Source organism: Argopecten irradians, chromosome 15, assembly GCF_041381155.1.
Source record: "Argopecten irradians isolate NY chromosome 15, Ai_NY, whole genome shotgun sequence".
NCBI classification, from domain to species: Eukaryota; Metazoa; Mollusca; class Bivalvia; order Pectinida; family Pectinidae; genus Argopecten; species Argopecten irradians.
This window is the reverse complement of record NC_091148.1, coordinates 23,683,361-23,705,977: the sequence shown is the minus strand read 5'-3', so window position 1 is coordinate 23,705,977 and position 22,617 is coordinate 23,683,361. Positions and strand designations below refer to the sequence as shown.

The following is a 22,617-nucleotide window of genomic DNA, read 5'->3' as shown; positions in this document are numbered from 1 at the left end:
AAAAACCCAAAAAACTTTGAGAAATTTTAACAATGAATCATTTGAACATATTTAAGATTAGTATAAAAAAAAAAAAAAAAAAAAAAAAAAAACAACAACAACAACAAAAAACAGATAGTTTTTCAATCACTTAAGGATTTGAACATAAGCCATACAATTTAAAGCTGAATTCACTCAAGAATGATATCGCAATATATCATAAACATTAAGGAAAACTTGGAAAATCATTCCCGGAAAAGTGATCGCGATGATACGATGACATTATAATAAACAAATCCGTTTTTCACTTTCAACGTTTTATTCAAAAGAATAGGGTTGATTTATGTATATAATTATTTTAACTAATTAAGATAACTGATCAAGCACTAAGTGCAAACTAAGAAGAATAACATGACAAGATATACAATGCATATGTTTGTTAAAAACTAACTTATTCTTCATTCCAGGTAAACGTCAAAGTCGAGCCTGATTTCGCATTATATAGAAACGAAATTGAATATTTTGTCTATATATTGGTTTTTTTTCTATAGATCAATTCCACATTTCTGGTGTAGTTAGTTATTATTATTTGAATATCTAGATGATCGACAATTGGTAATTGTAGAGCTAATTAAAATACACATGGTAACACCTTTTCATACTTATATACTCAACAAGGCACAAAGCGCATTCACGCGAGTTTAATTTCATTAGCAGCAGATGAAGCGCATCCATGCGAGTTTAATTTATCAGCAGCAGATGTAGAAGCCTGATAAATATCATAAGTGTCACATCCTGATGATAGTTTACGCCGTATAATATCTTTTATACAATTACTGCCGTTATATCCACCTCTGAACAAAGTAATAACTTCGTATTCTATTGAAGAACGACGCAAAGTCATGGGCAATGTACCGTTATTCGAGAAACCGATTTCTTACGACGTTTATCGCTACACTTTACTGTCTTTTATATTACCAATTCCAACGTCATTTGATCTCTGTACTTTCGCTCCATATCTGTCTAATAGTGTTACAAGAAATTACGCCGGTTATACCTGAAAATATTCTATAATCCGACAGGCCGCCATCACGTATTAGAGTAACTGCAGTTACCCTAAGTCGGTTTTTTCATTTTCATAGCGTTGGCCCACTGTGCCGTGAAAATGTCGTTGAACATGAAAACACGAATATAAGTTGGTACAGTACCTCCTGGAGGTCGGGGATGGCTATTTAGTGATAAGGGTTGGGTACGGTTTGGTTTTATGTTTCAAGTAGAAAGTAATGCTATACAAACAATGGTTATACTAGTATTTTGTATCGCATTTCCCCATGATACAACGGAATAATGGTTTTTAATATAAGATACATTATTTATTAAATATGTAACCGAACATTTGTATATATCATAATTAGTTAATTAATTATGATATGAAAAAGATCGAAGAGAGGGAAAGGGGTTCTGGAAATATTAAATCTACAGGGGTGAAGGAGAAGAAGTATGTGTCGGTTACGAAACGGAAAGGTGGGACGTTCTGTTGTGTAGTCCTACACCAGTATTAACGTTTGACAATAAAAGTAATCTTGTCAAGGGGTCTTGTAGTTGACAAGTAAACATAAAAGAATTACCGGTACTATGTAAATTATGTTAACGCAAACCCATTTGGTTATTCTAGGACCAACGTCAACTTGACCCAAAGGTGATAGCGAAGAACGGTTATCGACTGAAATACCCAATACCACTTGTGGATTGTGCGCCCCTTGCGAATGCTGGCAGCAACATGAAACGTTTTGTAGCTATGTGTTTGATTACCTTCGTGGGTAAGCTATGATATGTTGACTTGTCTTCATAGATAGTAAAGTAAGTATTTTGTTTATGTTATAAAAAAATTGGATAATGTAGCAGTGCACCAATTAAGATGCGTACACAGGTAAAATACCCATTAAAGCCTGTCAATTACCCTTTTAAAATTGTATTAACGTGTACAAACTACCCCTACAATACTTGTTATTACTCAACCCAATTAGTATGACCGCTTACATCAAAAATAAAATCAGAAGTAATTTAGTAAAATCATATTTATTCCAGTATTTGTAAATCTACATAATCTGTGTCCTTGATTCAGATAGATATTTGCACAATTGCTAACTTTTCATCGATTACTTTATGCTATATCCCTATAACATATCGAAATATCTCGGTTAATTTTGGGTTCGCACAGAAGTCAACGTTGTACCCCTCTCTGTTAAAAGTGCGAGCACAATTACCCACCCCTCAAAAAATATCTGGAGCACTGATGTAGTGACAATTATTACACAACCCGTTTATGTGACGTATCGATTTTACGATGTGTACACCGTCACCTACCAGCCGCCCATAATTGCATGATCGTAAAAGGCGACTAAATTTAAGGTTTCATTTGTTCTCTTCTTCCTTTCTAACTTCCTTTTTCCTAACGTGTCCCTTAACACCGCCTCACTTTTGAACTTTTGATGAGCGTTCGCCCCTGTGAGACACACCAAAGCCTAAACCAGTGGCAGTTTATGCTCCTGCTTAGCGCTCAGTATACAGTGAGTAGAACGACTGCTTCGCCCGTTGTCAGTATGTGACTGGGTGGGGTGTGCTGCTTGGTGTCTTCGGCGAAATGCTTCAGTGATATAGCACTATAAAAAAGGTCATGTGATCCACTCCTTTGTCTGAAAAGGTGTGACTTTACAATCATTCCGGTCATCGATACCTCACACTTGCTGTGTAACAACAATACATAAAACACCCGTTATTTATTTTGCAGCGTGTGAAAGTGGCAGTCATGAAATCAACAATCGGCATATGCGAAGTGGATTGAAGGTATAAATCTATTAACAACTGCTCAAAGTAATACCGTGTCCTTATTGTTGTTCTGTTATAACCAAATTGCTCGATCGCCAGGCAGTGTGTAGCCACGCCTCAAGCAAATGTACGTGTACTTATTCAATGTCGTAGCAAACACAATACAAGATTCAATGATATATTTTGGTACTTTTATATTTTAGGTTTCAAGGATTATAAATGGTGAACCCGCAGACATTCGTCAGTATCCATGGCAGGCCTCCCTACGGGTCATCAGGTCCCATGTTTGTGGAGCAGTAATCGTATCTCCATGGACAGCCATCACGGCAGCACATTGTGTTCTTGATTTTGAGTACGTATAATAATCATTGATTAGCTTAAGATTTACTTTACCACTCCATAAAGTAAAATATGACCTCGACGGTTTATAACGGTGCTCATCATTGAACGATATTATTTTAATGGCGTAATGTTTTGAAAATTAAAAGAAAATTAGTGTACGATAATATTGATTTTTATATCATAGCACAATATCATAAAAAATACATTTATGCTAATCCATATGTAATAAATCTGAGGTGATATGATATTGTCTGTGAATTAAGTTGATAAAATGAAACATCTTCTTTTTCACAATATGGGATTGGACTTTTGCTATTAAAACATTTTGTTTGTTAATTATTCCCCTCACCACAAAATATAAATTACCAAGGCTGTACAGGGCACAGACGAAATATTTATGTATATATATATGTGTGTGTGTTTTTTTAAATTAGATTTACACATAAAAAGAACAAAGAGTTCACCCATAATCATTCTGAATTTTATCAATATGAAATCATTTGCTGCTGATAACAATGCAAGTGATATCCAGCAGAAGAACGGGACGGCCGCTCTTTATCACAATAACTAAATCTTACTTGATGTACGGTAACCTTTTACGTATTAATATCTTCACAATGTCACACGTCGTTTTAGTTCCAGAAAAGGTCTGTATACAATTCAAGTAGGATCGAGTCGTCTTTCGAAGGGAGGATATGTTATTACTGTGGACGATGCTATTGTCGTAAGTAATTATTATTAGTATTTTTTTAAACATAAAATGAAAAAATATAATGCTCTAAACGTACTTATAACAGTATGCTGATTTTTACAATAGGTTGATTTTAGCAGTAGCTTGATTTTAGCGCTTTGCGCGTTGTCTTTGACGTGTTAATTCATGTACAGTGTTAAATTGTGTAAAAGGAGTATTCTCGGTAATGGACAACGGAATCGCACCTATTTAAACCGCGCTAAAAATTATAATGTAGTCTTTTTCGAATTTACGCTAATATAATCATATTTTACGTGACGCTACATATATTGGAACGCTACACAAATTGGAACGTTACATCAAATGGAACACTTTTAAAATATGTGATATAGAATTTTAGAAAATTATAATCTAAACGAATAATAAATATCCTGAACAAAAAACAAAATATTTAGGAGGTGTTCCATTTTGGATACTCGAACCTGCTGAAACACAGAGCTGGACCAGACATGTTTCAAAGCTCTCTACATGTATTTATAAATATAAGAACTGCTGATAAGTAAAATAAAATCATAAAATTAAAACTAAAAGCATTTATTTGCGGAATGTTAAGAATGAAATAATGATTCAAGCCCACGAAGGAACACTTTTACAATTATCTTCAAAGTTGTTCAAATTTGGTAGCGTCACATTACAATAATCAGATCCTAGCAATGCTCTATATTTCTATATGTGACGGTACTAAGTAGAATGTGTAAATACACTATGCCATGTTTTGTAAAAACAAGTATTTATATATTTTAACAGCATCCCAAATACAAACCTTCAACTCATGGCTACGACTTAGCTTTACTAAAGTTCAAGCGGAATATAGTTAAGGAATCAAGACATCTGGCAAAACCTGTTAAAATCCTAGAAGATGAATCTAATCTCCATCCTGTCCAAGCATGCAAGATCACTGGATGGGGCAGAATCCTGAAAGATAACCGTAAGCCTAAGTAGAATACATTAACATAAGGATAAAGAGTCAAAATGTTCCGTTTAAGTTTTTTCTGGTAAGGTGATAACTGTGACACAGTGCTAAATACAATAAGCGTATGTCTGTTTGGGGTCAAGATATATCATAAGATAAATATGACAGATCTTTCCATGTGGATATAAACTTTTAAATATACATAAACGTTATAGGCCGCGGTTGCCGAGTGCTTAAGACGTGCCGACAGTACAAACAAAACATAAGTATGAGTGAGTCTTTGTATACAAAATACAAAAAAACTGTCAATTAAGAATGAATGTCAAATTGAGACATTTGATCAAATATGGATTAATTGGAAACACATATGTTAGTAGTTATTGAAATATGCCAATCAATATTTTTATGATCGCTGAATCGCTGAATCGCTGAAATGACATCTTTGGTAAGCTTCTGGGCTTGTTTGATGTACTTTGATGCTTTCTTCAACTGGTATAGTACTATACCCATATGCGTACTATTTGTTTAAAACTTCCGGTTGCGTTAAAAGGTGTATTTGACACTTGATAATCGTTCGTTAGTTCCTGTAATATTGATTTTGTATGTATACGGTACATCATGGTGACCCTATTGGGTGTTAAAAATAACCTCTCCATTTAAAATGTTAGTGGTTGTTTAACAGTTCATACTACCACTACACAGTTCAGTTGACTAACTTACTAATAGAACGTTGGTCGAAATTTGGTTGGGTGGTTGACCCACAATTTGCTCAGTCTGGATTTGAAGCAATTAAGCGTTGGTGATGTAACCACTTCCTCTGAGAGCGAGTTCCATGTATTAACAAGGAGCCGCAAAGCTTGGCATTATCCCCCGCGCCCAGTTGTGTATGAAAGCTCAAACATAAAATAAATGAAGCTCATTGTAACTAAGAGTTTAAATCTTGATATTGTCATCCATGTAGGTTTAACTATTTGAACAGAGCTTAGTATTGTCCTTGAATAAATTCATACAACAATATATCCGCTCTCCAGTAACATGACATTTGAAAGAATAAAAGAACACAGAATTGATGTAACATGTTTAAGTAATATGAATATGATATTTTTTATGACACAAACATATCTAAATATATACATTGCATAATTTACATCTCATTATGTTGATGGAACTGCATCAAAGCAATTGTCCAAATTCACAAGTAACAATATATGGGTATTCTAAAACTGAAAAACAATATGACAGCTGGTGGTGTACATGGATAACACTTTATGGAGCATTCGGATACCTAATTTATGAGGTAATTATAAATATAAGATTACCTCCTATAACCTTGACAGCTTTCCCCACACAATATGATGATCTGAATAGGGTACAGGGAAATTGACAATAAGCAAAGTACAGTCATGACGGTGACTTATTATTATCTACCGTAAGAAGTTTTTTGGAAATGAGTTGAATAATATAGCCCAGAATAGAAACTGTAATATGGTATTTTTTGAATAAGTTTCCTTGGTAACAGAAAAAGTATTGAAAATGAAAGATTCCCATTAGCAAAAGGCACAACTAGAGCACTAGCCTAACATGTACAGAAAGTTTCGTGTAGCCAAATTGAACGGTTTTCGAGTTATAGCCCGGAATAGAAAGGAAACTTTAATAATATGGTATTTTTGAATAAGTTTCCATGGTAACAGAAAAAGTATCGAAAATGAAAGGTTCCCATTAGCAAAAGGCACAACTAGAGCACTAGTCTAACATGTACAGAAAGTTTCGTGTAGCCAAGTTGAACGGTTTTCGAGTTATAGCCCGGAATAGAAAGGAAACTTTAATAATATGGTATTTTTGAATGAGTTTCCATGGTAACAGAAAAAGTATTGAAAATGGAAGGTTCCCATTAGAAAAAGGCACAACTAGAGCACTAGCCTAACATGTACAGAAAGTTTTGTGTAGCCAAGTTGAACGGTTTTCGAGTTATAGCCCGGAATAGAAAGGAAACTTTAATAATATGGTATTTTTGAATAAGTTTCCATGGTAACAGAAAAAGTATCGAAAATGAAAGGTTCCCATTAGCAAAAGGCACAACTAGAGCACTAGCCTAACATGTACAGAAAGTTTCGTGTAGCCAAGTTGAACGGTTTAGGAGTTATAGCCCGGAAACGATACTCGGACGGACGGACGGACGCACGGACGCACGGACGGACAGAGCCCAAATCAATATCCCCCGCAAACGCGTTTCGCGGGGGATAATTACTCGATTACTGAAGAAATTTCCGGTTGAGTTTAGCCTAAATCGTTTTTTGAAGAGTTTTTTGAGTGTCCTCTAGTTGCTATACCCGTTAGTTCTCTGAGCATAATTGTTTGATCCAGAATGTCTATTTTGTTTAAAATCTTGTAGACTTGAATCACATCTGCCCTGTTTCTTCTATATTCTAAACTTGGTAGCCCGAGTTTCTTGATACGCTCTGAATACGATAAGTTTTGAATTGATGGTATCCTTTTAGTTGCTCTTCTTTGTACGTTTTCCAGTGCAATTTTATCACGTGTCAACATTGGTGACCAGATTGTAGTTGCGTACTCCAAATGGGGACGAATTAATGTTTTGTATAGAGTAATAAACATGGTCGGACTCATATAGGTGAAGGTGCGGAACACTTTTCCCAACATCCTATTCGCTTTTAAGGCTGCTGCATTACATTGTGCTGTGAATTTGAGTTGGTTGTCTATAGTAACTCCAAGATCCTTTTCCATGGTTACTCGAGAGATAGTAGACGTGTTGCCTTGTGTTGTGAGGGTGTAATTGTGGTTTCCCAGATTGTTTCCAATTGCCAAGAATTTACATTTGTCTGTGTTTAGGCTCATTAACCATGTCGACGTCCAGTCACACATTTTGTTGATATTTTCTTGCAGTTTAGAACGGTCATCATCTGATGTGATTTTTGCTGATAGTTTAGTGTCATCTGCAAATAGCTTTATTGTGCAGTCCAACATATCTGGCATATCGTTAACGTAAATTAGGAATAGGATTGGTCCCAGCACACTCCCTTGTGGTACGCCACTGGTGACGGGTAGTTCTGTCGATAGTTGACCATTGACCATGACACTTTGAACGTTGTTGGCCAGGAATGCAGTTATCCAACTTAGAATTTTCCCTCCAATATTGTAGTTTCTCAATTTGTGGATAAGAAATCTGTGTGAAACCTTGTCAAACGCTTTACTAAAGTCTAAATATATCACGTCGATGTTACTTCCTGAGTCTAGTCCACTATACCAATCTTCAAGTGTTTCTAATAGTTGTGTAATGCAGGATCTTCCTGGCCTAAACCCATGTTGGTGCGGAGTAAAGAGATTGTTGTTGTCCATATGCTCTAGAAGAATATCTCTGATTATTCGCTGCATAATTTTTGATGGTACTGAGGTTAGGCTGATGGGCCTGTAATTATTGGCTTCTTTTTTGCTCCTTTTTTGAAAATTGGTGTAACTATTGCTCTGTTCCAATCTTTTGGTAATGTTGATTCATCGAGTGATTTCCTGTAAATTATGGATAGAGGTTTTTTGCAGTTTCACAAATGAATTTGGGGTGTAGATTATCTCGTCCAGGAGATTTATTGGGGTTAATTCTTTTAATTGCTTTGAAGACAGTTTCTTCGCTTATGTAGATATCCGTCAGTAGACTGTTGACTTGTCTTGGAATAACCACTGGCAATGGTAGATCCCCGTCATTAACGAAGACACTGGCAAAGAAAGTGTTCAGGACATTCGCAGTTTCTTCGTTATTTGTTGTAATCGTTCCGTTTCCGGCTTCGATACCCCCTATCGTTGATTTAGTCTTGGTTTTGGATCGGACTCGGGACCAAAAAAGTTTCGGATTTGTTTTGATTTTCAGAGATAAATCCTCTTCGTACTTATATTTTGATTTTCTAATGATTTTTGTTGCATTGTTACGGGCTGCTTGGTAGCTTTGGAAGTTCTCAGGAGTCTTGCTATTAAGGTATTTGTACCATTTTCGTCTTTTCAATGCTATTGCTGCACGAGCTTCCTTGTCAATTTCTGGATTGTGTGGTCGACTGGAGTGTTGTACCCTACTCACTGGTATATGTTTTTCTATAATGGTTTGGAGATGTTCAGTAAAGTACGTCCAGGCGTTCTCAATACCATCTATATTGTTTAGGAAGTCACAGTCAATGGTGTACAAATCTTCCTTGATAGCTTCGTAGTCTCCTCTCTGGAAATTTAGCTTCCTCACATTGATGTTTTTGTTTACCGGATTGGTGTAGCAGATCATTTTAAATATGATACCCACATGGTCGCTTTTGCCAATACTATCTAGGTACGCGATGTCTTCTATCATTTCCTCCTCATTTGTGAATATTAAGTCTAGTAGCGATGGGATTTGGTTCTCCCGAAGTCTTGTTGGTTGTCTTAGATGTTGATGCAGGAATTTGTTCCTAATAGTTTCAAGAAATTTACTTGCGGGGTTGTTCGGACCTGCCATTGATATTTGAAGTTCCCAATTAATTTCCTTGTAATTAAAATCTCCTAACAGCAGTATATGGGTTGGCTTGTTGTTGTCTATCCCATCAATAATTCTGTTCAGAAGCATGTTGTTTTCTTCAGTGCTATTCGGGCTCCTAATAGATACAACATATATGAAGGATGTCTCTGTTTTGTAGCTTGATCTCACATTTGACATAATCTAGACAATGGTGTTCCTTAATTTGTTCTGCATTCAGATTATTAGTAATATAAATAATGGTTCCCCGCGATTCACTACTTCCGAGGTATGACGTGTACCCGTCAATGTTGTACAAAGCTGTGTCGATAGGTAACGTTGTAAACTTTGGGAAGATTTCAGTCAGGCATATGATTCCAGGTTTTTCTCTAGAAATGAGGTTTTCCAATTCAAGTTTTTGGCAGTGGTTAGAGTATCCACATTTGAGTAGTAAATTTTGATGTTTTGAATTGTTTCAGGGGCTGTTATTTCATTGTTAAAACTGATAAAACTTGTCTCCTAGTCTGTTTCCTCCCTATTGTCAGGAGGAGACATTGCTGTCATCTCTAAATTTTCACTATCAACATGTGTGTTGTTGTAGATCAGGGTTTGTTCGTTGTCGTCATACATAGTTGTGTTGTGGTAGGCTGAGTAGCTACTTGTTGACGGGTCCACGCTCATCATTCTTGCCAGTATTGGACTTATTGGTAATTTGGCATTTCCACTGTTACTGGGATATCGATGAGGATTTTGTTGAGTACTCATCATGGTTGGTTCAAAAAAATTGGTACAAGTAGCACCAGGGGCAGCAGAATGACTGGGAATGTTCGACAATGACATGTTTTGTGGTCCTTTTGAACCTGTCTTTGGGTTTGGCATGGATCGGGATGGGCCTGTGGCGGAGCATTCCCCACGCATCAGGTTACCTTCCCTTACTGTTGCCAATAAGACAGTGTGATCATTTTCTGGTTCCCTTGGTATAGTTGGAATAGGTGGAGTTGGCCTTTTATCCTTTCTTTCGTTCTTTCTTTCTTGCCTCTGTTCTCTTGTTAGGTCCCTGGTTAGGATCACTTTCCTAAAGGGTCCTTGTAGTGTGTCTTTGATTGTATGCGCCTTCTGGAGGAGATGTTTTCTTTGTTTCTTATCTTTCATCACTAGGATAGTAGGCATGATGTAGTTATTTTTTGGTTTTCCCATTCTGTATATTGCGGCTTTATTTAATTCCTCGACCCCTAAGGCTAGACATATATGTCGGATTTGATCCTCATCCTCTGTCTTCCTTGATTGTGGACTTTCTTCGTTGGATGGTTCAGGAACATTAAACAATATAAGATTAAATTCTTTGCTTTTCCTTTCCTCAAGTTCTTTCATCCTGTTATCCACTAATTCGGTTACATTGGTTTTCATAGTGGTTTCAATGGTAGATTTAGTCTGACTAATCTCTCTTTGAATGGTGAGTTTAGTGTCCATTTCCAACTTGGTTATTCGTGTATCGATACCAGTAATTCTCTTTTCGTTGGACACGTATAGTTCCTTAATTGACTTATCAATTTTGTCGAGGGTGGGCTGTACCCGGGTACAGGTTCTGCACTTGTAGGCTATTCCTGTTGATACACTGTTTACCATGTGTTGGTAGACTTCGTCTGGTACTTTGGTACACTGTTGACAAAAATTTTGCATGCAGTTCTTACACTCTAGATGTTTAGTGTTTGTGTTCAGGGGAAGATCACATTTAGCACAAAAATTGTTAGTGTCATTAAGACCCCATCTTCCTTTTGTTTTGTGTAGATTCACTGTTATCCAGTCTCTCTGTACACTCACTTTCGTCATCCATATTTGAATTTATGCTTATTACTGACATTGCTCCTTGATAAGTTTTATTACAACTTTGCGTAGCCAGTGTTTAGCTAATGTCTCCCCTGGATGAATACCATCATATAGTAAGCTGTACGAGATACGTTTGGTAACACGACTCTTATTGCTTTTCCTAGTAGTTGTTAGATCCTCGTTGAATTTAGGTGCAAGTGTTCCCAGTCCAGTATTGAGAACGCGAATTCCATTGTTTAGTTCATCAATTTCCAGCTGCAGGGTATTAGTACTGTTTATAAACTGTGTTCCATCCTGGTGCCCCTTGGATTTGTTCCATAGGGTTATGGAGTAATATGGACACTCTAATATAACAATTGACAGTTTGTCTCCATGCTTTTGTTTCAAAGGAGTAAGCCGATTTAGTTGCTCAAGAATGTCAGAGGGCGAGACTCCAGTATTAATATCCAACACATTAGCGGTTTTTCTGGTTAGATCACATGTTCCACACCAAAGTGCAATTAACACAGGGCCACGAGACAGAATATAATCCAGATTCTCAATAATATGATTAATTAGAAATCTTGTTCCCTTACCGGGATACACATGCCATTCAATAGATTTTTCGGTGTTGTTCCTATAGTTAACTTGATTACGAAGTTGTCTCCCTTTACTATCTGAGATAACAACAAGTCTTCGGGTAGACCGGATATTGTTTACCTCTGATGTTTTATGTTTATTATAAATAAGTACTCAATATGTATGATTTGAGTCCTATTTGGTTTGTTAGTGTATTTTCTATAGTTCTTTATACATGTATGTGTATGTGAGAGTGTCTTTTTGTTTATTTACATAAATACGTCATTCTCTCTACTACAAACATGGAACCAAAATTCCAAATCATTATGCTAGCAGAATATTACATACACACATGCAATTTTCTTACACAGCTGTTTTTAACATTTCAAAAAGTTATGTCCCTTAAATTATAATTGTTTCATTTATCCTTTCAAGATTTAACTGTAATCCTTCAAAAAATATGGAATCACAAGAAAAAAATAAGGTCAAAATTATATTTGTGTATGCTGTGCGAGACCACTTCTGTATGAGGACAATATTGTTCGAGGAGTTGACCACAGGGCGCCCCAAACCTGGCAGCTCCATCAAAACAAAGTTGTTTATATATATTTGTAGCGATGCCACACACACACACATATATATATACACATCACTCTACATCTGGAGATATAAAATATTTGTACTGTAAAAAAAAATGTTCGGACATATTACCACAAGCCCTCCACTTTTGGGTCGCGAGTTCGAATCCCATGTTGGGCAGTTGCCAAGTACTGACCGCTGGTCGGTGGTCATTTTAAGGATGATCCGCTTTTACTCCACCATCAAACCTGACTCGTCCTTACATGACCCTGACTGTTGATAGGGCGTACAACTAGACAAATAAACAACAAATCAGCGTTCAGAGTGTTCCAGGCGTGAAAATAACGTTATTGGGAGTCAATAGAATCTTCTCAAGTTTCTATCTCCTGTTTACTATACAATTTCACTTAAGTTTACCGTATAGACGGTTATTTTGCGGAGATATCTTCGCGATTTCACAGGCTATCGTCTTAGTCGCGAAATTTTGATCCATGAAATGTTACGAATCGGTTGAATTACATTTTAAATACTTTAAGCCAAATTTTGATTCGCAAAAATTCAGTCTTATAGTTTAAGGTCCAAATCGCAAAAAGATTGGACCACGAAAATTAGGTACGCAAATGGTATCATCTCGCAACGAGTCGAAGTCTAGCCAAAAAATCACGATTTTAAACTAAATTCAGGAGGATGACATGACCACATGAGAGCCCAATGAGTCTTCATAGGGTCACATGATTTATTAACAAATGTGTACTGTATATAATAAAATCGATAATGTGAGTAAAAAGTAATTCCAACATTATGGACAAAATATTGTCGAATTTCCCTTTATCAATATCTTTTCAATTGCTCCAACAACGTGACGTCATCAAATATTACGACAAAATGTTCCGTAGATTGTTCAGTCGTATGAACAAATATTATGTACTTTCGATTTTAAATATTTTTTAATCTAATGCATGGCACAGAATGAATTTTGTTTTAATAAAAGTTAATATTGATATGGAATTCGTAAGTACCTTTAATCAAGCAGAGAAACTTTCATGATGCCCTAATGCGCATTATTCAATTTGTCTGTAGTCCTTTTCCGTGGTATAATGACAAAAGTACGGGATTAATGTTAATTAAAACGACTAAGCCGAATTCCATTCTCTGTAGCAGTGATTTGATTCAAAACCAAGGTTTTTTTATTATACGTTATTGTACTCCAATAGATTCACTAAGGTAGTCAGACCTTTAAGTCCATTGGGCTTTTTGTTTTTATATTTTATGTACTCCAATAGATGTGGTTCCTACGGATCAACTTCAGGTCGCACAGACAGCGTTATTAGATAAGGACACTTGCAGCAGAAACTTTTGGGGGAAAACACTCGGGTTCGACAACATTTGTGTATATACAAGGAGTAACGGAGCTTGTATGGTAAGGTTTTTTTTCCGGCTGAAGGTGAATGGTTTTGTAATTATTTTGCACCCATATAGCGGCTCATGTCTTTCTAGAATTGGTCGTCCTTTTATCATTAAGCTTTGTTTACAGTTAACCTTAGCGATCATATCTGTAAAAAGACCACCTTCTTACCAGTAATAAGAATATTTTCTTAGCGGTATGATCCAAAATGGCCCATTTCAACACAATTAAACCTGTGGATAAAGACCACTTGGTTATAAGGACTATTTTCCATTGTCTTTTGAGTAGTTTTATAGGCTGGTTTAACATCTTAAAGTGTCAAGTCACATTATTTCCATATATTATGCGAAAAAAAACTGTAATTCTTTCAGTAATATTATTTGTGAACTTTTTCCATAAGTACTTCAATATTATATTGAGATTATTGCTATGCTTTATTCAATTAACATATATATTTATATGTGTAATATATATATTTGTAGTAAAGAAACATGACTTATCAGTTACTTAATGAAGACTATCCTAGCCGTCATGACATACATTAAGTTTACATTCTACTACAAACTAATAAAATTAATGTAAAAAGTTGAAATAATAATATGGATTGTTATATCGAGTACAGTATATCATAGCCATGATTACAAATGGTCGAATGCATCATTTCGCATTTCAAAAATCAATTTTGGGCAATCACCGATTTTTTTTTTTCAAATCCTGCAGTGTAACAGGTCTAGAATTTATTTTGTATTTTATAAAAGTCATAAAGGGCCTAAAATGATAATTTCTAACAAAACATACTAACAAGTATGCGGCAAGGGGACCCCTTAATTGTATCACTTTGAACATATATATATATATACTTTTAATATTTTTGTTGCTGAAAGATACTTCATTCTTTATTTCATCCCCATTTATAATGATATTTACTAAGAATTTGAACTACAAAGTGATTTTTCAAGAAAAACCAATCTAATGATTGACAGGATGAAGACTAAGGGTATTGGGTTTGCTCCAAAATATATGGCATGCTATCAATTTTGTCCACACATTAAACCATTTTAAAAACATGCCACAGGTACATTAATAAAACAACAATTAGTGATAGAATTTTGTAAAATAAGTTAACATATCTACTATAAAAGAAGTGCATTTTTATTATTGCTTTACCTAAGAGTACAAAAAACCTAACAACTTGATACTCTTTGGTGAAACAAATAGTTTCTTTTTTAATATCAGAAATCATAAAATAATATATTTTCGTCAGATCAAACTCAAACTCAATAGAAACAAATTAAATTATCCTTCCCTTTTATGTCGATAAAAACTATTTAAAATTGAATTAAAATGATTAAAGAGCGAAACAAAATTACAAGATTTTCAAATAATATATGTTTAAACTAAAAAGAATACCAACACCACAAAGGCTACAATCTTATTTTGACAAATCAGTGGCCTTTATTTCATTACCATAGCAGCAATGTATTTCAAAACTATTATTATGTAAAAATAGACTTATTTATGTTAATATTTAGATTGAACAGTGTTTTGATTGCGTTAAAGGTAGTATGAATGCAATGGGATACAGACATTTTCTGCATGTAGCGTTAACGCGCTACATTAAATATGTCTGTATCCCATTGCGTCTTTTAAGGCCAAACTACAAGTCATGCAGCAGTTTCAAGGACAGAGGATAAGTAATTATTGTATCTAAAAGATTAGGATAACACATAGACAAATAAAACTAAAAAACACAGATTATCAATTTCAATTTTATAAAAAATTGTATGGGATAAAATAGATTTGGCTAAAACACATGAGAAAACTCGTGTACAATATTGATGTAACGATAAAAGAGTCGATGCGATGATAAGATGGTTTTTGATTGTTGGGTGTTTATAGTCAAGATTTAGGTTACAACCTCGACTTGAGACCTTCCCCTCCTACTTTCTCAACACGGGATTGGGACCGGCTACGGCGGAGTTATGATAAAATGGGAAAATGTTTAGTGTTAGGTGATATAATGATAAAATGGGAAAATGTTTAGGGTTAGGTGATATAATGATAAAATGGGAAAATGTTTAGGGTTAGGTGATATAATGATAAAATGGGAAAATGTTTAGGGTTAGGTGATATAATGATAAAATGGGAAAATGTTTAGGGTTAGGTGATATAAGGATAAGATGGGAAAATGTTTAGGGTTAGGTGATGTAATGACAAAATGGGAAAATGTTTAGGGTTAGGTGATATAATGATAAAATGGGAAATGTTTAGGGTTAGGTGATATAATGATAAATGGGAAAATGTTTAGGGTTGGTGATATAATGATAAAATGGGAAAATGTTTAGGGTTGGTGATATAATGATAAAATGGGAAAATGTTTAGGGTTAGGTGATATAATGATAAAATGGGAAAATGTTTAGGGTAGGTGATAGGGTTAGGTGATATAATGATAAAATGGGAAAATGTTTATGGTTCGTGATATAATGATAAAATGGGAAAATGTTTAAGTGATATAAAGAATATTACCTCTGGTTCTTTTCCTTGATGAGTTTCACAAGTATAGTTCACTTGATTATTGTTTTTAATTACTCCGTTGTAGGGCGACAGTGGTGGACCTTTGATCTGTAATGGTAGACTGGTTGGTATAACGTCGTGGGGTCACAGAAGCTGTTCTGTGAAATATCCAAACGTATATACCCGGGTCAGTCCGTACCGGGACTGGATAATGAGTAAACTATGGAAGTTACCATTACACTGACCACGATGCCATTTCGGGATTAAAGATGGTTTACAATATAATGTTTTGTACCTTTTGTTTATGTTGTTGGTAATCTGATTCATAGAGGATCTGACAACATCCCGTTTGGGGTCACGTTCTGGTGACCTTTCGAATTGGCCAATAACATTGCTAGCTTCCGAATCTTGAAGGCGACGAAATAGTGTGGTGGGATACCTTTATGAAACAAAACTAGAGACACCAATGTTATCGTGACGTCACAATAGAGACATTGACATTACGTATTTATTTTAAGGGAAAAAAACACAAAAAAACAACAAAATAATTTGAAAAATCTGTGGAATTGTATATTTCTTTAAATATACCTTATACCCACTACCTTTCCGGAGAAAAACATAATAGGTTTTTTAAACACATTAATAACATTAGAAAAATATATCGATGGCCTAAGGTGATATTACAACACCAACGTAAGATTTCCCGCGTGATATATGATAATTGTGGACAGACATTTCGCTGGTCTGCCGTCTCGTGCAGTGATAGTCAACTACCGCGTGGTATTTAGGACGACGGCGGGAAACATAAGACGACCCGCGTTATTAAAATTAATGTTTTATTTATAAGTTGATGATAAGTGTAGTATTAACAGTAAGTTTATAACTTTTGCGACTCTACAAAATTATCGATCTCGTTTTACATTCTAATTTTGAAAAATAAAAGCAGTTTCGGAAAGGTAGTGGGCCTTCAAGATATTTTCCCTGTAAAAAACATCTGACTTATGTTTAACATGAAATATTCGTGGAATCTCTGTATTTACGTGCAGTAATTTTCATTTTCATGAATCAGTGAGAGCTTTTAATATCTTATTCACTTCCAAAAATTGCCAAATTTTGAAAATTACGATGCTTACAATGCATAGGTTTTAATTTTACAAGCACAAATAAATTACATACACAGTGCATTGAAATGAAAATATATGGTCAGACCATGAAGCTCAGCGGTGGTCTACAATTCCTTTTCAAAATTTTACAGTATTTTTAGTTATTAGTTCTCTCTGCAGATGTATTTCCATATAAACACACATAAGGCATAAAAACAAAGAATGTTGGAGTGTAAAATTCTGTATTGTAACTAATGTTTATTAGGCATCAAACATGTCTGTCTTTTCCTTTGAATGACTTTCACAGCATTATTCATCAAATGTGATGGCCAGATGGCATGTGAAAATGTTCGCTCAGTTACGACACATATAACTTAAAGATGCTCCACCGCTGACAAATGGTATTTTTCACTATCAAAAGCAGGAGCAGACGATTTAGTATTTTTCTTCAGTTACAAAAGTTACTTGCTTTACACCATTACCACCTTTGAAAAGTTTGAGCTTCTGATTTTTCTTTAAGTGAAAAATGTATGAAAAATAAGTAATTACAATCCGAAAAAAATCCGTGGAACTATATCCTATAAGGAATGAATCACTATTTACGCATATACCAAAGGTAAAATTCATTATTTTATGTTATTTTTGTGTTAACTAGACATATTTATACACGATTAAATACCAATTATTGTTCAAATGATGAATATCATTTATGCTCTGTCGGCGGTGGAGCATCTTTAAAGATGCTCCACCGCTGACAAATGGCATTTTTTCACTATCAAAAACGGTAGCAGACGATTAAGTATTTTTCTTCAGTTACAAAAGTTACTTACTTTACACCATTACTACCATTGAAAAGTTTGAGCTTCTAATTTTACTTCAAATTATAAATATAAAAATAATTAATTGCATCCCGAAAAAATTCCGTAGCACTATATCCTATATGGAATGAAGTAATGGTTGCGCATGCACCAAAAGCGGAATAAATTATTTTATGTTATTTTTTGTGTTAATTAGGCACATTTATACAGGAGTAAACACCAATTATTGTTCAAATAATAAATATCATTCATGCTCTGTCGGCGGTGGAGCATCTTTAAAGAAAGTGAAGATAGAAATATTCGTGGATATAAATAGCCATGTTGGAGCAATGGTGACAATACAATATAGCAGCACCACCGAAACAACGAAAGTGTCTTCACAACAACGAAAGTATCTACACCACAACGAAAGAATCTACACAACAACGAAAGTATCTACCCAAAAACGAAAGTATCTACGCAACAACGAAAGTATCTACGCAACAACGAAAGTATCTACACTACAACGAAAGTATCTACACAACAGCGAAAATATCTACACAACAACGAAAGTATCTACACAACAACGAAAGTATCTACACAACAACGAAAGTATCTACACAACAACGAAAGTATCTACACAACAACGAAAGTATCTACACAACAACGAAAGTATCTACACACAAACGAAAGTATCTACACAACAACGAAAGTATCTACACAACAACGAAAGTATCTACACAACAACGAAAGTATCTACACAACAACGAAAGTATCTACACAACAACGAAAGTATCTACACAACAACGAAAGTATCTACACAACAACGAAAGTATCTACACAACAACGAAAGTATTTACACAACAACGAAAGTATCTACACAACAACGAAAGTATCTACACAACAACGAAAGTATCTACACAACAACGAAAGTATCTACACAACAACGAAAGTATCTACACAACAACGAAAGTATCTACACAACAACGAAAGTATCTACACAACAACGAAAGTATCTACACAACAACGAAAGTATCTACACAACAACGAAAGTATCTACACAACAACGAAAGTATCTACACAAAAACGAAAGTATCTACGCAACAACGAAAGTATCTACACAACAACGAAAGTATCTACACAACAACGAAAGTATCTACACAACAACGAAAGTATCTACACAACAACGAAAGTATCTACACAACAACGAAAGTATCTACACAACAACGAAAGTATCTACACAACAACGAAAGTATCTACACAACAACGAAAGTATCTACACAAAAACGAAAGTATCTACACAACAAACGAAAGTATCTACACAACAACGAAAGTATCTACACAACAACGAAAGTATCTACACAACAAACGAAAGTATCTACACAACAACGAAAGTATCTACACAACAACGAAAGTATCTACACAACAACGAAAGTATCTACACAACAACGAAAGTATCTACACAACAACGAAAGTATCTACACAACAACGAAAGTATCTACACAACAACGAAAGTATCTACACAACAACGAAAGTATCTACACAACAACGAAAGTATCTACACAACAACGAAAGTATCTACACAACAACGAAAGTGTCTACACAACAACGAACGTATCTACACAACAACGAAAGTATCTACACAACAACGAAAGTATCTACACAACAACGAAAGTATCTACAACAACGAAAGCTGCGCCGCCGAAGACACCAAGCAACACACCCCACCCGGTCACATTATACTGACAATGAGCGAACCAGTCGTCCCACTCCATATATGCTGAGCGCTATGCAGGAGCAGAAACTACCACTTTTTTTAGACTTTGGGTGTGTCTCGGCCAGGGGACAGAACAGAGAGCCTTTCTCACAGGGGCGAACGCTCAACTCAAGGCCAAAAGTGAGGCGGTGCCAAGGGAGGTATCAGGAAACAAAGTAATTTAGGAATAAAGAAAAGATAAGATCCTTAATTTAGTGGCCTTTTACAATCATGCAATAGGGGCAGCAGGTACAATTCTTACGCCCTACCTGCAGGGCAAAAGTTACACGTGCATTTTTATAAATATACATAAAGTACGGAAATATGTAAACCTTGTTATTACAGCACCATTTTATATTATTTATCAACTTATTTACCTTCTCTAATTCATTATTTGCATTTTAGAGAATTTTCTTTGAGATAAATTGTCAGCAAATTTTAACATACGTAACATAACTTTTGGCTGACAGTGTATTAGATCTTCCTGAAATTGCCAAGCTCTTATTTTACACTTTTCGTGTAACAAAATTTCTCTATTTGCTGGTCAACCTTTATAAAAGCATTTGAGTGAAATTCAGATCTTCAGAACCTATCAAAGGCAAACTTGTTTCATGTCCTTTTGAGTGAAATTTCAGATCTTAAGAACCTATCAAAGACAAACTTGTTTCATGTCCTTTAGAGTGAAATTTTAACATCTTCAGAACCTATCAAAGACAAACCTGTTTCATGTCCTTTAGAGTGAAATTTTAACATCTTCAGAACCTATCAAAGACAAACCTGTTTCATGTCCTTTAGAGTGAAATTTTAACATCTTCAGAACCTATCAAAGACAAACCTGTTTCATGTCCTTTAGAGTGAAATTTCAACATCTTCAGAACTTATCAAAGACAAACTTGTTTCATGTCCTTTTGAATGGAATTTCAGATCTTCAGAACTTATCAAAGACAAACTTGTTTCATGTCCTTTTGAGAGAAATTTTACATCTTCAGAACTTATCAAAGAAAAACATGTTTCGTGTCCTTTTGAATGAATTTCAGATCTTCAGAACCTATCAAGGCAAATTTGTTTCATGTCCTTTAGAGGAAATTTTAACATCTTCAGAACCTATCAAAGACAAACTTGTTTCATGTCCTTTAGAGTGAAATTTCAGATCTTCAGAACCTATCAAAGACAAACTGTTTCATGTCCTTTAGAGTGAAATTTCAGATCTTCAGAACTTATCAAAGACAAACTTGTTTCATGTCCTTTGAGAGAAATTTTAATCTTCAGAACTTATCAAAGAAAAACCTGTTTCATGTCCTTTAGAGTGAAATTTTAACATCTTCAGAACCTATCAAAGACAAACCTGTTTCATGTCCTTTAGAGTGAAATTTTAACATCTTCAGAACCTATCAAAGACAAACCCGTTTCATGTCCTTTAGAGTGAAATTTCAGATCTTCAGAACTTATCAAAGACAAACTTGTTTCATGTCCTTTTGAGAGAAATTTTACATCTTCAGAACTTATCAAAGAAAAACATGTTTCGTGTCCTTTTGAATGAAATTTCAGATCTTCAGAATTTATCAAAGACAAACTTGTTTCATGTCCTTTTGAATGGAATTTCAGATCTTCAGAACTTATCAAAAACAAACTTGTTTCATGTCCTTTTGAGTGAAATTTCAGATCTTCAGAACTTATTAAAGACAAACTTGTTTCGTGTTCTCAACAGATCAACATACTACAGGAACTTCGGGGATTTCTTTTTGAAGTCCAGCCATGACTTCACGTGCTTTGGACCAGGAATTATATTATGCGCTCTAGTAATAAAAAAACGTATAATGAAACGTGGAGTAATTGGGATTGGTCTTAAATTATCCAACAGAGCATTGCTTAGTGACTAAACAATATACTCGTTACCACAATGTATCACTTTTGTTATTAGCCCCCTGCCTGTAAAACCGATTGTCTGTCTGTCCGGACGTTGCTTTCGAGATGGCATAATTTAAGAAAAAAATGAATTGCACACAATACTTAATTACAATGTAATACGTTCCGTTTTGTATGTGTGTACAGAACTAGGTGAGGTGTGTTGCTTGGTGTCTTTGGCGACATACTTCAGTGATATAGCACTATAAAAAGGGCAAAGAAGACACAACACGCACATACCACAGTGTCCCCGGGCACGTACCTCGCACTTCACACACGCTACACACTGCATACATGGGAGGCCCTTGGAGGCACATGGCAGGTAATAGGCCGTCCAAACAAACAAACAAACCTTACATGACCTTGGCAGGTAATGGGACGTTTATCTAATCAAACAAACAAACCTTATATGACCTTGGCTGTTAATGGGACGTTAATCTAATCAAACAAACAAACAAACCTTATATGACCTTGGCTGTTAATGGGACGTTAATCTAATCAAACAAACAAACAAACCTTATATGACCTTGGCTGTTAATGGGACGTTAATCTAATCAAACAAACAAACAAACCTTATATGACCTTGGCTGTTAAAGGGACGTTAATCTAATCAAACAAACAAACAAACCTTATATGACCTTGGCTGTTAAAGGGACGTTAATCTAATCAAACAAACAAACAAACCTTACATGACCTTGGCTGTTAAAGGGACGTTAATCTAATCAAACAAACAAACAAACCTTATATGACCTTGGCTGGTAATGGGACGTTAATCTAATCAAACAAACAAACAAACCTTACATGACCTTGGCTGTTAATGGGACGTTAATCTAATCAAACAAACAAACAAACAAACCTTATATGACCTTGGCT

The 22,617-nt window shown here is 35.1% G+C and overlaps 2 protein-coding genes across 2 annotated transcripts; both read left to right on the top strand.

The window, feature by feature from the left end:
- The first annotated feature begins 1,494 nt into the window (after window positions 1-1,494).
- Window positions 1,495-16,721, top strand: LOC138309672 (chymotrypsin-1-like). Its single transcript, XM_069250885.1, has 7 exons — window positions 1,495-1,799; window positions 2,771-2,826; window positions 3,012-3,160; window positions 3,787-3,874; window positions 4,649-4,829; window positions 13,548-13,684; window positions 16,269-16,721. The coding sequence occupies exons 1-7, from the start codon at window positions 1,760-1,762 to the stop codon at window positions 16,425-16,427; spliced, it is 810 nt and encodes a 269-aa protein (XP_069106986.1). The 5' UTR covers window positions 1,495-1,759; the 3' UTR covers window positions 16,428-16,721.
- Window positions 16,722-18,433: 1,712 nt separating this feature from the next.
- On the top strand, window positions 18,434-21,598 carry LOC138308690 (serine-rich adhesin for platelets-like). Its single transcript, XM_069249722.1, has 2 exons — window positions 18,434-19,737; window positions 21,502-21,598. Exons 1-2 carry the CDS (start codon window positions 18,434-18,436, stop codon window positions 21,596-21,598), a joined length of 1,401 nt encoding a protein of 466 aa, XP_069105823.1.
- The last annotated feature ends 1,019 nt before the right edge of the window (window positions 21,599-22,617 follow it).